Source organism: Caretta caretta, chromosome 3 (assembly GCF_965140235.1).
Source record: "Caretta caretta isolate rCarCar2 chromosome 3, rCarCar1.hap1, whole genome shotgun sequence".
NCBI lineage: Eukaryota > Metazoa > Chordata > Testudines > Cheloniidae > Caretta > Caretta caretta.
In genome coordinates, this window is record NC_134208.1 from 147,552,650 (window position 1) to 147,570,460 (window position 17,811).

Here is a 17,811-nt window from a genome sequence, read left to right on the forward strand (position 1 = left end):
TACTGGGATCTCTGGTTGACCTCAACATCCATACTTATCTCTAAAATAGTGATTGACATTTTCAGGTCCCACAGCAGGAGTGTGAATTCATCTAAACTCGACCATTGTCCAGCTCTGTAGTCATTCTTTAGCCCAAATAAAATCAGGGAAATCTAGTGGGCCAAGCAAAGTGAGGCCTTACACTCAATTCAATGGAATGTCTACCCCTCAGTAATATGATGGTTTTTGAAAACATCATCTGTTCAGGATCCTATTGATTTTGATTAAAAAAAGGTGAAAAACCTGATGTCCACATATGTAAATATTATGATTATATAGGAGGGGAAAAGCAATGATCTCAGAGGCCTTCGCAGGAGAGCAGAGTCACGCTACATACAGGAGTGAGGCAGTGACCTCAGGGTTAGAGTTCAATGTGGAGGTTAGGGTGTCCCTACTCTGGCCAGACCCCTCCTAAACTGGGCCCCCTGCCTGGGTTGGTGAGGGAGTGTCATAGTGGCTGACCTTAAATTCCTAGCTAGTCACAGGTTTCAGAGTGGTAGCCGTGTTAGTCTGTATCAGCAAAAACGAGAAGTCCTTGTGGCACCTTACAGACTAACAAATTTATCTGGGCATAAGATTTTGTGGGCTAAAACCCACTTCATCAGATGCATGGAGTGGAAAATACAGTAGCAGGTATGTATACACAGTACATGAAAAGATGGAAGTTGCCTTACCAAGTGGGGGATCAGTGCTAATGAGACAATTCAATTAACAGTAGAATATCAAGGGAGGAAAAATCACTTTTTTGTAGCGGTAATAAGGGTGGCCCATTTCAAACAGTTGACAAGAAGGTGTGAGTAACAGTAGTGAGTAACTGCAGTAATTACTACAGTAAGGCTGCAAGTCTGTCAGGGAGGTCATGGAAGTCACGGATTCCATGACTTCTGCAGCGGCTGGTGCTGGCTCAGGGGTTGCCTGAACCGGGCAACCCCTGGGCTAGCGGCAGCAGTTTCGGTGTGTGGGAGGGGGCTCAGGGCTAGAGTCAGGGGATTGGGGGGCTCTTAGCTCAGGGTGCAGGGCTCCCCGGCTCCCACTGGCATGGCCTTGCAGCTGTTACTAGATGGAGAGGCCTGGGGGGGGGGGTCTGTGCGCTGCCTGCGCCCGCAGGTCCCACCTAGCAGCTCCCATTTACTGCGGTTCCAGGCCAATGGGAGCTGCACAGTCAGCGCTTGTGGTGGGAGTAGTGCGTGGAGCCCTCTGGCCCCTCCGCTGCCTAGGAGCTGCAGGGACATGCAGAGCCCCCCGAGCACCTGTGGCCTTCTTCCCAAGTTTTAGTTAGGGATATATAGTAAAAGTCATGGACTGGTCACGGGCTGTGAATTTTTTTTTATTGCATGTGACCTATCCATGACTTTTTTTTATGAAAAATACCCATGACTAAAAAGTATACATGAGTTGTTGAAGTGAGGCCAAGGAGGATGACTAATTACAGCTGTATTTTAACAAATACCTCAGAATTCTGAGTAACTGGAGCAGATAAAAATCCTTTTTTCTTTGCAGAATAACTTCATAAGTACAACATGAGCATAAGAGAGACCACTAATCAGGTTTCCTCTCCCTGCTGTTGTCAGAACTAGAGCTTGGTGAATACTGTTTTTTTGTTTGTTTGTTTGTTTGTTTGCTACCTTCTGTTTTGAAACAAAAAACTCAGAAAATAAATCACGTTGGATTGAATAATATGCTTCGTTCAACGAGACCTGACATTTTTCATTTCATTTTTGGGCATTTAAAAAAAAAAAAGGGAGCAATAATGGCGATTCATAGACGTTCATAATGACAATGAACAGTTATTGCGCCGGGGGGGAAAAATGAGAATTATTGCATAGGTTAGTGCACTCACCTAGGATATGTGAGAGCCAAGTTCAAGTCCCTGGTCCAATGACTTAAATTTTTATAAAAAAGTAAAACAGCTTCAATAGGAGAAATTGTGTGACCCACACCAGGCTATCCCATAGTCCATTGGATAGAGAGCTCACCTATAATGCGGGAGATGGTAGTTCACCTTCCTTGTTCACATCAGACAGAGGAGGAATTGAGCCTGGGTGTGTCAAATTCCAGCTGAGTGCCCTAGCCACTGGGCTAAAAGTTATAAAGAGGGTAGTGCCATCGCCACCACACCACCACTCCGCCACCACACCACCACTCCTCTGCCAGCCCAAAAAATAAAATGTCAAAATGAACAATTTCATTTCAGCATTTCCAAGACATTTCAATTTTTCAGTTCAGTAACTACTTGACAAACTTGACCCAATTTCATGAATAGTTTTGGGTTGAGCAAAACTTAATTTTTCAGCATGTACATTTTTTGACACAAAAATGTCATGCAGCTCTAGCTGGAATAGGTGCTTTAGACAAACCCCATAATACATAATTTATAAAATAACTCCCATAAAGGAAGTTGCTTCCTCAATACCAAACAAGTTAGTGGTAGTCCTGTTTTCTGAGTGATTGTGGTTTATATCCCATTGTCCACTTTTATTCTGCTTACTGCAACTATGGATATTCTTATCCATAATCTTCTTTTTTGAATATTACTAATCCCTTGGATTTAATACCTTATGGTAATGAATGAAAGGAATGTAATGATTCTTTAACATTTCTGTTCATTGTATTAAATACTACGAGCAGGCATATCAGAAGATCTGCAGTTCAGATTTCTTGGATTATTAATAGGCAACAAGTGTATCGAATTCTACACAAACATTGCTAATTACATTTAATAGCTATATAGGGCTTATCTCTTCTGGGATCTCACAAAGGCTATTGGGATTGGTTTTGATGAGGTTTTTGCAGTTCACTGTTAACTCTGAAACTTAATGATGACACTTCAAATGCTAGTATTAAACTTTTTCAGTGACTTGTCCTAACAAAAACATTGTCTCTTTCTTACCCAGTGTGGTTGAATTGTACCCATCATGTCTGTCTTTCCTTCTGCTCGCTTCAAAGGTGGCTACAAAGAAATACAACAGCAAAATATAAGTGTGAATCACAGTTCTTTCTTGTTTTTCGGTGGTGGTGTTAGTGATCTAGCAACATATCTGTGCTTTGGAGGGACTGGATAGGGACTCCTGGAGACGCTCTTTCCACATTTGCAGGGGTTGCTTCACAGCAACATGAGCCACTTTCTTCTTTGCAAGGCTTAGATGGGTTTTCATCACAGAGATCTCAGTTACTAGTGGTTTAGGAAGTAAGAAGGTGATTTGAAAGCAGCTCCATAGAAATATAAAATCAGCAGCATCTGGAACACAGGTCCAACCTCTTTGGAGTAAGAGCAAAAGACGGGCTTAGAATCAAACCCAGGTCTTAAGTGTAATGAACTTACTTGCGTGGTCTCAAGGCTAGCCATTAGTCATCTTGATTATTCAGATTTGATACTGTTCTTTGAAAAGATGATAAAAATTTTCGGAACATCAGCCATAAATATTTGGCTGCTGCATTGGGGTGTGCAGGCTTTTGTAGGCTTATAACACATGGGCCAGCCTGTTCACTTTATCTCAAATAGGAAAAACTTCTGCTGCCACTTCAACTCTCCCTTGTCCTCCTGGATTCTTTGAGTCAAAGGTGGGAAAATTCTCTTGCTCGAATAGGTGTTCCAGCAAACTCAAAGCAGTGCTATTTCGGAACTTTGTTTTTGAGCCTGGTGCCCTCAAGAAGTAATCATCTTATTCCCTCCTGATGACCTGCTGTCAGTTAAATAGAAGAGTTTGTTCCTTTGGGAAAACATGATGGTAAATTATTAAAATGAAGGTTACAAAAAACCTTACACTTCAGGCAAAAGGAGTGCACCCACACTGGAATAATGTGGTGTGGGTATTGTGGTGGATGGGGAATTTAGTCTGTGTATGCTTTCAAATGTTCATTGTTTTACAATACGCAGAATTATAATATAAAAGTAGGGACAAGTAGAATAGGAAATGAAACTGGTCAATTCTCAGTGAAGAAAATGCATAGATTGGGAACTCTGCAGGCTTCTAATGGTAAGTTACTGCTGATGACTTAAGGTTAAAATGAGAAACTGCAGATTTTATAATATTACATTGTCCCTCTGATAGTACAAATAGAACCCTGCCTACCTTTTTGAACTACAGCGTTCGTTTTTTACCCTTACCTTCCTTGATCTTTGATTTGAACATGTGGAAATGTTGTTTGATGTATTTTCCAAGAAGTATTACTGCATTTAAATGCTTTTTTATAAGAATTATAACTGAAGAGAACTGTTCAGTGTGTTTAAACATTTTTAATTTTATCTTTAGGGTCTTCGTGTTGCTTTCCTGCATTGGCCAAAGGTCACTTAGCAACAGTGGTGTCTTAGAAAGTTTGCTTAATCTCTTGGATAACCTGCTGTCACCTCTGCAACCTCATTTACCTATGCACAGGCGTACTGAAGGTAGTTCTTCATTTTAGGAGCTATATTTTCAGATTAGATCTTTATTCTAATTTTCATAACAGGAGCCTGATTTCACCTACTATCAAAGCAGATTAAGTTAAAATCCCCTTTTTTGCTTATTTGGAAACATTGATTTTTTTTGTGGGGTGTTAAAATTTCACATTCTTGGTCTTTGCCCAAACATGACTTTTTTTCCTTGAAGTTTTGAGCAAAATCTGCCTCACTGTTCTTGTTCAGTTAGGATGAAAAGGACCTTTACATGTTTAAAAGATTATCCCACTGTGGTTTCGGACAGCTGTAGCAAAAATAGCTGAATTTCAGAATTAGGCACAGATACAGTTCTCTTTGGGAACTAGTCTTTGCTTGTTTACCAAATATCGTTGGATTTAATTTGACCAAATTATGGCTGTTTGAAAATTAATAGAGCCTGCAGAATATAACATTGTGTTAAGTGCATAGCTAAAGTGCCCTTAACTCATGACTTGCTAAATATGTGTTTTTCTAAATTTTCTGACTTTAAATGTTCATAGCTCTCTAAAAATACTGAATTGATATTCTCCAAACTAGACTCGCTTTGTACATCTTCTTAAAATCATGACAAAATTGAAGAAAATCAGTTAATTATCTTTGAAATTTGTGAAAATATTAAATCATGGAACATCCCTTAACTCATGTACACTTACAAAGTTATACAAGGCTCATCAGCTTGGATTTATGAGTTTGCAAGCTTGGTAAATGCCAGCTGGCGCTCTCTTCCTCCCTGCTATCCTGAATCCCCCAAACAAAGATTTGTAAGTGACGGAGGGGAGTTGACTTATTGCTCCCCATCAGTGTACCAAAGGTTAGCACTGCCATACCCTCTCACTTGGTTGGCATAAGTTCTTATGATCTGCCTCTGCAATTCCTCCACCCCTTCTGCCCTCTTCCCACAGTTGCCAATTTCTTCCTTATCTTGCATCACTATTCCTGTTCACTGAGGACTTCAGAGCTTCATCTCTGTTGGTTTTCCAGCTTTCTTCCCCTTGGGCAGCACAGGTGAACACTAGGGAATTACCAAGTGTGTGATGAGTGCCAAGTGTGACAGAATTCCCAGTAGAGGGGAAAGGGTGAGAAGAAGCATCAAATGTAGGGAGCAAGAAAAGGAGTGAGAAACTAATGGATCTCTCTCATTAGTCCTTCAGCTAAGAGTCAGAAAATAAACAAGACACAACAGTAGGGGAGAAAAAGCAGGTGTTTGGAGTGAAAGTGAGGGGGAGTGCTAAAATTTGGGATGGAGGGAAAAAAAGGAGGAGAGTTTAAGAACTACTTAGCTATTAAGAGAGATTGAAGAACAGAGATATTGATCTGGATAGGGGGAAAAGACTTAGTATGATCATTTAAAACAAAAAAAACCCCCAAACTCAAACAACTTTCATGCATCTTTCTGTGGATCGGACTCCTATACTGTAGATCAGACTCCTTGTTTTTTTAAGTCTGAAACCTGGACTAATTTGCAACAAGAGTCACCCAGATTAGCCATCCTACCTCTTATCCCTCTAGTCTGCATTGCCAGTTCCAGGCCCTACCATTAAGTCTCTTCTGTTCCCATTTAGGATGGGGCAGTATGTTCCAATGGACAGAGTACCGGGTGGGGAAGTCAAAATGCCTGGATTCTGTTGCTTGCTCTGCCAGTGACTGGGTGTGTGACCTTGGGCAAGTCGCTTCTGTGCCTTGGTTTTCTCATCTGTAAATTGGAAATAATGATACGTGAGTTTACAGAGCATTTTGAGATAAATGGACAAAATGTCCTGTATAAAAACTAAGCAGTTATTAAATGTGCTGCTTAAATATAGTACTTTCATATAGATATGAAAATGTGATTTTAGCCTGCAATGTGGTACACAATAATCTTTGGCCTGTTGGTGCCTGTTGTGTCTATATAAGCATGCAATTTAATTAAAGACATTGATTGAGTGACCTGTTTGCTTTTGTAGGCTGATGGCCATTGATACACACTAATTAGTGTGTTTTATAACTGTTTTGAGGACAGAAGAATGACTCATTGATTCAAAAGGTTTTCTTGTGTGATGTACAAGTAGGTTTTGTGTGACTCACATGCAAAAATCCCCACCCACTCTGTTAGTGTGTGTGAGGCCAATGTAGGCACTAATGATATTAGTTTCAGAGTAGCAGCCGTGTTAGTCTGTATTCGCAAAAAGAAAAGGAGTACTTGTGGCACCTTAGAGACTAACAAATTTATTTGAGCATAAGCTTTCGTGAGCTACAGTACCACTTCAGTGTGTACCACTTCAGTGAGCTGTAGCTCACGAAAGCTTATACTCAAATAAATTTGTTAGTCTCTAAGGTGCCACAAGTACTCCTTTTCTTTTTGCGAATGATATTAGTGTTATCGATTTGCAGGAGGTCTAGATCTTGCCTCAATGTGAGGGTCTCAGCTTTCCCAGCAACTGGCTGAGATTTCACTTCGAATGAGAGCTAGCTTGCTGAGGAGCCAATCTGTGGAAAACAGGGGAATGTTAGCGGGTTGAGAAGAATAACTGCCCCTTTGTTTGTGGGGCCTTGTTTGCCTTTTGTTACCAAGGTTCATAATCAAGGGGACATTAATGGTGAGGGAGAATCCTTCTATTTCCTTTTTCATCTGACAAGAAGAATTGTGATCTTTGCTTTTGGACCTTACTTCAGCTCTTCATGATTCCCTTCCTCCCAACTTCTTTCTGTGCTCTCCGAGACCCCACGCAGTGATTCTTGAGTGCAAGTCCTTTCCTCTGTTTGTGGAGGGAAACATGGGAACCCTTATTACCTAGAACACCATAAAATGTCCGTGTGGGAATTCTTTAAGCATTGCTTTTCTGATTGTTATAATTTCAAAAATTTACTAAATCACTCAAATGTCACCTAAAACCTACTTGTTTAAGGGGTATTGGACATTCCCATGATCAGCTGGGTTGTAATGCTGGTATCCAGACTCCTAGACTACGTGGCAACTGTTGAAGATGAAGCAGCAACAGCCAAGAAGCCTTTGAATGGAAAAGAGAGGGAGAGATTCCTGACAGGTATGGAACACTTAGAATATTTCTAATTCAAGTCTAGATTTTAGAGATCTTTGTAAAATGTTCAGTACTGCCAGCTCATGTTCAAAAATGAGTCAGAATCATGAGATTTTAAAAATACAACTTGGGATCTGTTTATTAGCCTTCTGATTTTTGAACCATTTATGGTTTACATTTTTAAACTCTTTCACAGCCATGATGGGTATAAACTTAAAATAATAATAATAAAAAAAGAGTTGAGATACTCACGTTATCCCATGATACCAGGGGCTAGAACTTTAAGAAACACAAAATATTTTGAGACTGTCAATAATATTGTGAGAGTTGTTAAACCAAAAAAAGGACAGGAGACACTGGATATAGTTTAATTAGCTACAACTTTATTATTAGATGTCTGGGGCTACCTGGCAGATGAAAGTGTACAGTTCAAATAACTCCATGATCATTTCAGTATCTACCGAGGGGTTTCTGCCAGCCCCCTATTTCCATCCTGGTCCCCAGCCAACCCACTGCTGGGACTTGATCGTATTCTCTCGCCCCTCTCCCACTGAATAGATTATAAAGGAAAGGGGGGGTTGACTCCCTGCCATGCCAGTCATAGGACCCCCTTTCCTCTTCCTTAACAAACACCTCCTTTTAAGTCCTTTACCAAACCATTTATCTGGTCACTGTATCCCTTCCCTGTGGAGTACCTGCACTGGACATCCACCCCACACTTAGGCTGTGATGTCACAACTCATTACTTAACTCCTTTCCCTGTTCCCCATAACAAAGCCTCCACGAACCTGCTGTGGGGAAAGCAAAAACCCCACTGCATCATCTTGGTCAATCTGGTGGTGAGGGAAAAATTCCTTCTCAGCCCCCCGAGAAAGGAGTAGCTAGTGCAATGCCCACAATGGGTCCAGACCAAACCTAGTATTTTGCCATTTCCAAGGGGAAGGAGGGTGAGTGCTGCTCTTCCTGGTCCTGAGAAAAGGGACTTTTCCCACCAGGCTTGCTCTTGGTCAACTCTCCGGCCCTTCCAGTACCTGGGGGATGAGTCAACATTACCACGCTAACCCACACTACGTTTTCAGCAGCTTCTGTGCGTCTCTCTCACACCACACCTGTAAAGTGCTATACTCCTTCCCCTAGCAAGCTGGACAATGGTGCCCGTACTTAAGGTGTGGTGTGGTCAACTTGACGTTTGTGTGACTGTTTGTAGCTAACGTGTGAGGAGAATGGTGTGTTTGAGTAAGTGTATTTCAATTTCTAGCTTTGTTGCGGGTTGGTCTTTTTTTGTTTGTTTGTGTGGGGTTTTTTTTTTTTTTTTTTTTAAGTAGTATCTTTCAAGAGGAGAAATGTGAGTGATAAGTGCTCACATTATGGGTGCTTTTGGTTTGTATAAGTTAAACTAGTCTTGTTTTTTCCTTTCATACTTAAGAACTTGAAAATAGTAAATGCAAAATTGTACTGTTGACCTTTTCATGCTGTGCAGTAATGCTGCCACCTAAAGTGAGGATTGCGTGACAGATAGTTTAGTAGAAGCCTTAAATTTAATGCTCCATTTTTATATTTAGTTTATAGAATGACTTCTTATTGTTGCTCTCAACTATTTTAGGAACTGTTAAAAGTAAGCCTCAAATTTTGATACATGTTTCTTCCCATTAGGCAACCAATGGAGTTTTATTAATAATAGCCTACATACCCAGAGCCTGAGCAGATCTTCTAAAGGCAATAGTAGCCTAGATAGATTGTACTCCAGAAAGATCAGAAAGCAACTCGTTCATCATAAACAGGTAACTTTCAGTGTGTACTGGCACTTTTAATGTAAGATACTTATAGTAATGTACCTTATTTCTTAAAATTCCAGCTTTGGGCCTGGAGCTCATTCAATCTTGCTTTCGCAAAGGCCTGGTTCTGTAGCTAAAAGCTGCCTATCTCTCTTGACATGTATCTCAAACTGCAGGGCATGGGATCTGCTGAAATCATTCTAGTCTTGTGGAGCATATTGTTATATTTCTCTGTGGTCCGTATTTGATAGTAAAACTTACTTTGCATTTTTGGTGAATCAGCAAACATCTGAGTGCAAGCTTCTGGAGGCTGACCAGCTGTAATTCAACAGTATATCATTTATAAGACCGTGTTCACTTTTAAATACATCTGTACAGGTTCTGTGACCCTGTGTTCATATCTTAAAATTCTCTTAATATTGATGGTTCTTAAACCTAATCTGCTCTGACTCTGCTGGCAGCCCACTGAAGTTGTATAATTTAAAGTTGTACAAAAACTAAACTAAAAAAGGCTCAAGTTGCAATTTGAATTGAAGTTTACTATCATATGAAAATACTGATCCTTTTCACATCTTATTGCTTAATTTTTTTGTTTTTCCTATTAACATTTTCTTTTAGCAACTTAACTTATTAAAAGCAAAACAGAAGGCTTTGGTGGAACAGATGGAAAAAGAGAAAATACAAAGCAACAAAGGATCATCATACAAACTTTTAGTAGAACAGGCAAAACTAAAGCAGGCTACTTCAAAGGTATGATGTTCTGAAACTGCAGTTCACTTGTTGTCTTTTGTGTGAAAAGACCTGTTCCTGCAAAATCATTTTTGTCCTGGGTTGACTTTATACAAAAAAGTGTTTCATTCTGGCTCTTATCAAGGCTGTTCTGTTTGTCGAATTCAGCAGCCATCTGTAAATGTCTGGCTTGGGAAAAATGTTTTGGTTGATTCTGCTCCAGCCACCTTTTAGCTGATCATAGCCAAAATCATCAATAACCTAGAAGCGTTTGTAGTGTCAAACGAGTCTATAAAACACAGTAAGCACCTGACAGCACTTGTCTATAAAGAATTGAAAGTGTGCTTCATATGGCTAACTTATGAGTGTGGTGTTTTTTTTAAAAGGAAATTGTCTTGGGTGAGTAGCCAAAAAGTAAGCATGCCAATCCTCCTCCTCCCAAAGCAAACAAATGCTGTATTGAAAACACTTGTGCTTATTTTTAGGAAGTTTAGCTTTCCACAAGTATGGTTGCAACATATAAATCCTTGCTTCTTGTTATGAGCTCTGGATACTGGGGATGAAAACAAACCCAGGCATGCTCGGAGAACAATCTAGTAAACTTCAATGCCTTGTCTGCCAACAGAAATGGCGCAGGCAGTATGGACATTCCTGTGAGCATAAAACAAGTAGGACTCACTTCATAGATACCAGACTTGGATATCCATTTAGATTTTTACCTTTGGAAATCTTTAGGCTTTGGAAATCTTGTTACCTATTAGGACTTCTGAAAGTCTTTAAGGGATCATAGATGCATAGAGGTTATAAAGAGAAATAAGCATGCCACTTTATAATTACCATTGGAAAAAGTAGGGTTAAAGAAACACTAGCAAATTTTATCAAGTGCTGCATTTTCACTAACACGCCTCTTTTGTCATGAATTTCACTTTCCTGCTCTTTTTGCTCTATTCTTGAGTTGTCTCTTAAATGAAATACTCTTCTATAGCAGCAACGATAAACCACTTCCCTCCTTGCAGTGGTTACCATGTAGTCACTTTTCCCTTGCACAGTAATGGAAGGGCCAGAAAGATTTTGCAGTTGGAACAGAAGGAACTCCATAGGTGATCAGGGGAGGGGAATAGTAGGCCTGCTAGCGAACTCTTACAAAGGCTGAAGGAACTCAGCCACTGAGCCAACTGTGAAGCAGGTAAGTGAACTGGTTGGCCAATCCTGGAATTGAAGACTCAGCAGTGGAGTGCAGCAGGTTTTATAAGTCAGTGGCACAGTTTTAAACACCTGCACTACTGCACTGGCTGAAATATGCTGTTGGTTAAAGCTGTGTGGGATTCACTTTACAGCAGTCCTGCTTGTGTAGAAAATATGTTGCATTAAAACCTTCCACATTTAATATGATTTTTATTAATACCTATCGATTGTGTGTATGTACATACCATGTATATGATAAATTACAAAATTATGCAATTTTGACCACATCACCTGCTAATCAGTGCCATCAGTGACAACTTAAGGCATTCCAAACTTGGTAGTAGCTTCAAACAGCTGCCATGCTTATTTTAAAAATAAACAAAACCCTGTCCAGACAAAGATTTCCTTCTGTCTCCACTCCCGCAAAAAACAAAAACAAAAAAACCCCTGCAGCCAAAAGACAGTGACCCTTGCTCACTCTGGAAAAAAAGATGGGGGGATGAGGGGTGGTACTGTTAAAATAGCACAGGATTCTGCCCAAACAGTGGCAAATTGAAGGTATCCAACTTGCAATTTTTTAGTACTAGAAATGACAACTGCAGACTGTTGATTACCATATAATCAATCCCAAAGAGAGAGGCAGGAATTAAGCAATGGAAGGGTGGTCCACAGGGTGTACAAAGTGTGTGACACAAGATTTATACAGTGTAACAAAGAATCCTTGATTGTACGTGTCAAGAAATAATGTCTGTAGGTTTTCAAATAGCTTGAGTCTTCAGTATTTTGTCTGCCACCAGCGTGCACATGTTTACTTCTCTTTGTGCAGGGTAGTTGAGGCCCTGTATCTCTGCAGTTCCAATTCTTTAGCCACTAGGAAAGAACTAAAAAAGAAAAGGAGTACTTGTGGCACTTTAGAGACTAACCAATTTATTTGAGCATAAGCTTTCATGAGCTACAGCTCACTTCATCGGATGCATACTGTGGAAAGTGTAGAAGATCTTTTTATATACACACAAAGCATGAAAAAATACCTCCTCCCACCCCACTCTCCTGCTGGTAATAGCTTATCTAAAGTGATCACTCTCCTTACAATGTGTATGATAATCAAGTTGGGCCATTTCCAGCACAAATCCAGGGTTTAACAAAGAACTGAGAAGTCAGTATTCTTGATGGGTTATAAATTTCAGTTATAAATTACTACTGTGTCTGAGTACTATACATTTGAATTTGTGGTAGCTAAGTATCCATGAACAGGTGTAGGAATATGAAAAAATAGTATCAATTAAGAGTCAAGTTTCTAAAACACTTTTTCTGTAAAGTAAGTATACAGAATACACAATGGTGTTGAGAGCTCTGTCAGACTCTAGAATATCTTTGAGGATGTGAGTATGCCTACAGTCTTAGTCATTGCTTGGTTCTGTTTAGGCTGAAACTGTAGCAAAAGGAATTGAACCCATGGTAGTTTAATACAATATTACTAAATTCAATCTAAATAAATTTTTAAAAAGCTACGCCATAGTATGAAAGTTGATTGACCCTTGTGTAAGATTAACTGCATTACACACTTATGGTTTTGTCACTTGAAAGCAATGCAACCAACCCAAATTTATGCCACGTTCCCATATAATCTTAATATAGGTCCAATATGAGAGTGTGAGATTCTCCATTATTATTAAAAAGTTCTAGAGGTACTGTTACATTTTTCCAACTCCTGATATGCTTACATTCAGAAAATGGGCATTTTAGTTTAAAATTTAACACTTGTTTTATATTGATTTGTAATTATGCAGCATTTCAAGGATTTAATACGCTTACGTCGGACTGCAGAGTGGCCTCGTTCTACTTTAGACACAGAAGTATCGACGACAAAGGAAACTCCAGAAATTGAGCCACTTCCATTTACTCTGGCACATGAACGTTGTATCTCAGTAGTGCAGAAGCTGGCGCTCTTTCTTTTGTCAATGGACTTCACTTGCCACGCAGATCTACTGCTGTTTGTTTGTAAGGTAAAGAGAATGCTACAAAAGTAGGCAGTGGGGTTGTTAAAGTGAAGTTCATTTTTTATCAAGAATTATCCTAAAGTATGTGGTATGAGCATGTATTCTTTCAGCGTAGTATTGATGAAAATCTCTCAGATGCTACTTTTAGCTTTTCCTTGAGGATACATTAAAAATACTTATATTATTGAATTTGTAGTGATCCCTAGTAGTCGGTTTCCCATGTTTTCCAGTTTTTGAACGTTACATAATGGAATTATGTTTGCAAAGTATCTCCTACAGAGCACCATTTTAAAAGATACTTTTACATTAGTACAGTTTAGCTAGAATAAATTGGTGCAAGTAAACCTAAGACGGGAACAATTTATCTACTTATTTTAGCTCTACACAACTTTATGGATGGTATACTTTGTTCATACTGATAATAAAGGAGAAAGCTATTACTTTTTTTTTTCAAACTGTATTATCAAATACACATAACTAACTAGTACATTAACAACTAGTAACATTATTACAGTAAGTTATAGCCTATTTTCCTTTAAAATAACCTACTTTAGAGTACTGTCACTTGCAGTAGGAAAGTTCTCCATACAAAATCAGTTAGGTGGGTCATGTTTTGGCTTAAAATAAAGATTTCATATAAAGAACATACTCATTTCATTTTAACTGCAGACAAAAGTAATCAGGAGCTTTTGAAGCTTTCAGATGCCTCATTTTAGCTTTTGTTAAGCATATTGTTTCAGTTTTACAACCAGAACTTGGATGCAATCTATTGCATCTGTTTGTGGTTGTTCCTTGAGGCTTTCTGAAACTTTTTTAGAATTGCATAATTAAAACTGACCTTCCCACCCTTTGGAAACTTTTGGACTGCACCTCAGTTTGTTTAGATACCAGATACAGTTTAGTTTTGTCCACAGGCTCCAGGACTTGACCAGGCTCTTTCCATTCTTGTGTCAGATTCTCAGCCGGCAGATGTGCAAAGAGAATAGCAATGCAGTGCTGCTGTCTTCATTGTGATCCTAACCTTCAAATCTGATTTTAGAGTAGTTGTAAGCAAAATATTTCTTTTTTTCTTCCCCTGACTCAAGAAAATTGAAATATTGGGTGCTTTGTTCCTTGAAAGGGATTACCTGCCAAGCCCATTCTTTGTTTCCTTCTCCTTCATTATCATGGATCAGGCCAAATGGAGGAAGCCGAAGAGCAAGAAGCCCTTCTCAGGAGCAACAGAAGGAGAGCTCTGCTGTGACTGCTCCAGCCTATGGACCACCTTCTCTGCAATGAAAAGAGGCTCAGTCAATACAGCTTGTAGGTGGCCCCCAACTATCCTTCCTACCAGCAGGCCAAAGTCCCCTAGTTGCCTATACAAGGGCAGATCATGAGATTCAGCAAACTGATTCCCCAAACATGGACTCCTCATGGATAAATCAAGAACCTGAGGTGGAGTTTTGAAATTAAATGTAATTGGCAGAGCCCTGGTTTCTTCTTACTCCACTTAAGAGGAGCATCTGTGCTGCTTTTGGAATGTTCACCTGTATTTTCTCTCCAGCTGACTTTCAGAGGATGAGGAATGTGGGGATTCAGGGATCCTATATCTACATAGGCTAAGATCCAAAAGGCCACACTAGATAAGAAGAAGCTGGTCCCTGTGGGACCAGTTTCCCATTAAAAGGCAAAAGAAACCCAAGTGGCACAGAAAAAAGCCCCAAACTGCTCCAGACCCTACCCTCCTTTCCAAGACCTTTAGCTTCACATTTAATGAGAGAGCTCCAGGCAAACAGAGGCTGAGCAGGCTAAAGCCAAGGAGAATAACTCCAATCAGAAACTAAGGGTTTGCTCTTCCCTTCTGTTTCTTCTTCAGAGAAACCACTAGAAAAGTGGGAAAATTCTTACAAAGAGCATTGTTGGCAAGTTCTGAAGAAGTACAGAGTCATAGAGCCATCCGAAATTCTTTCTCCCTTCCCATCTTCTGTAAGACTGATGTAGCAGAGGCATCCATGGCAATTCCTATTGAGGATGATTTCTTTCAATGAGACCCCATGGGCAAGAAGATAGGAGCCATCCTTAAAAGATTTTGAAAAATCTTCAGCAGCTCTTGGAGCCTCACTGGCAACAGTGTACTTTGCCATAACCATAGTGTCCTGATGCAACAACCTAGAAAGTCATGGCTCTCAGGACAACAATGAAGTCAAATCAATGCCAAAAGAATCTAACGACATCATTTGTAACATTATGAATCCGTGGACTCAGGAGGTGTAACAGTAAGAACCGGTTAACTCAGAGACCTGTTTCTCAGGGTTGTTAAAAGGATAAACTTCAATTTGCAAATGGGATATAGGAATATATAAAGGTTAAGTGACTTTCCAAATGAAAGAAGAGAGTTTTTGTTAGAGATTGGTATTTATTCCAAATCTCTTTTAGGCTTGATCTTGCACCTAAAACTTAGGATGACCTAGCTACATTGCTCAGGGCTGTGAAAAATTTACTGCCTCTCAGAGAAGTGGATTACCTACATTGACAGAAAAATCCTTTCCATCAATGTAGGAAGTCATCTACACTATGACACTTGTGACAAAGTTCCTGCTCTACCTTGGTGGGTCTTGTGCTTATTGGCGGATTTGCTTGCCTTGGAGCTTCACGGCAGCCCTCAGCTTGGCCGTTTTCCTGAGCTCACAGTTCAAGTCGACTCCTCCTGTGTCTGACTAGGAGTTGGAAGGATTTGGGGGGAACCCGGGCCCGCCCTCTCATTCGGGTTCCAGCCCAGGGCCCTGTGGAATGCAGCTGTCTAGAGTGCCTCCTGGAACAGCTGTGGAACAGCTACAACTCCCTGGGCTACTTCCCCATGGCCTCCTCCCAATACATTCTTTATCCTCCCCATAGGACCTTCCTCCTGGTGTCTGATAATGCTTGTACACCTCAGTCCTCCAACAGTCCGCGTTCTCACTCTCAGCTCCTAGTGCCTCTTGCTCCCCACATGCACACCACAAACTGAAGTGAGCTGCTTTTTAAAACCCAGGTGCCCTGATTAGCCTGCCTTAATTGATTCTAGCAGCTTCTTGATTGGCTGCAGGTGTCCTAATCAGCCTGTCTTAATTGTCTCCAGAAGGTTCCTGATTGTTCTGGAACCTTCCCTGTTACCTTACCCAGGGAAAAGGGACCTACTTAGCCTGGGGCTAATATATCTGCCTTCTATTCCTCTCCTATAGCCATCTGGCCCAACCCTGTCTCACACTAGAGCGGCACAGCTGCAGCGCCATAACTGTGCTGCCGTAGCAGCTGTTGTAGTGTAGGTATGTCCTTAAACTCAGTGCTGTAGCAACAAGGCTATTCTTCCTCTTTATAAATGGTATGGGAAAGAATCTCCTTTTATTTCTGGGGCAAGAACTAGACTTGGGATGCTACAGGGAAACCCAGATCAGGTAATAGGTCCAAACCCTAGTGTGAACAGTTAGAGTAACTCCAGTCAGGTGTGTTTTCATCCAGAAATAGGCATATGGACAGAAGTGGCTCTGTAATGCTTTTTTTCTCCAGCATAAGTAATGTTATTGAGCATGGCTTATTTGTATCCAACCATCTCACCAGCCAAAGAGGGGACCCAATGATTAAAGATGCAATGGTTAGATTGCCTGGACCCACTCTTTCAAATCACAGAAGGTGACACTGAGCCCTTAATTCTCGTGAGATATATAAATTGAGTCCTGTGCTATTTACTAGACTCCAGTTTTTACAATAGAACCAAATACTTGGGAAAAGGTGTTCTACCTGAATAAGTCAGTGCTCTAGCCATTAGGCAAATAATCTTAACCAGCCAAAGCACTGGAAGGTGTATTCTCTCCAAACACAACTAAATAGAGGGTTTTGCGTACACTTATTTTTGATGGTGACATAAGGTCCCAAGTTATTCTTTCCAACTTAAACTCCCCTTTCTGTACTACTTAGGAGAGAATTCTCCTGACACTTTGTCCAAGTCTTCAGCGTGCTCTGGAGAGATTATGGTGTAACTAGATATTCGTAAAGCTCTAAAGTTTTATATTAAGTGTTGCATACAAAAACTAAGGAATATTTAGGTTGCAAAGTCAAGCACCTAAAAATTAGGGAATCACTGATCTAGGAGGCTATGTTAAGGATTCACAGGTAACTGTCGTGCATGTTCATTATGAAAGTCTTTAATTACAGGTTCACATACTATTTTTTCCACAGGACCTCTGATTCTTTCATTGGTAAAGTAATAACACTCTTACAATTAAGCCATATTTGGGTGGATTTTTATATTTCAGCACAAGGCATGTCTTTGACGGGATCCCCTGGCAAACTTCAATCCCTTCTTCAAAGCCTGGAAGTGCTATAATTGTTTCATTGAGCAACTTTAAGAATTTAACACTGGAAAACATTTTTCAGTAACCTTTTTCTCGTAAATAGCCCAACAGCTTTTGTTGAAATTTTCTTAAAACTCAGTCTGGCATTGAAAATTTTATTCCAAACTGTTAGTTTGACAACGTTACAAGCAATGGAAAACAGGATGTCTATTATAATGTAAAGTAGTAGGCAACCTTAACTATGGGTAGTTCTGCTAGTTCTGCCTATAATATGTATGCAGCATTGTTGTAGTCATGTTGGTCCTAGGATATGAGAGAATTTGGTCCAATAAAAGATAT

General features: G+C 40.1%; 1 protein-coding gene across 1 annotated transcript in view; it reads left to right on the forward strand.

Annotated features, from left to right (window-relative positions):
* BIRC6 (baculoviral IAP repeat containing 6) overlaps positions 1–17,811 on the forward strand; it is a 319,798-nt gene that overhangs the window by 93,122 nt on the left and 208,865 nt on the right. Inside the window, 5 exon segments of the mRNA XM_048843594.2 lie at positions 4,293–4,426; positions 7,342–7,479; positions 9,127–9,254; positions 9,867–9,998; positions 12,953–13,168. Of these exon segments, the coding sequence (XP_048699551.2) occupies positions 4,293–4,426; positions 7,342–7,479; positions 9,127–9,254; positions 9,867–9,998; positions 12,953–13,168 (748 nt within the window).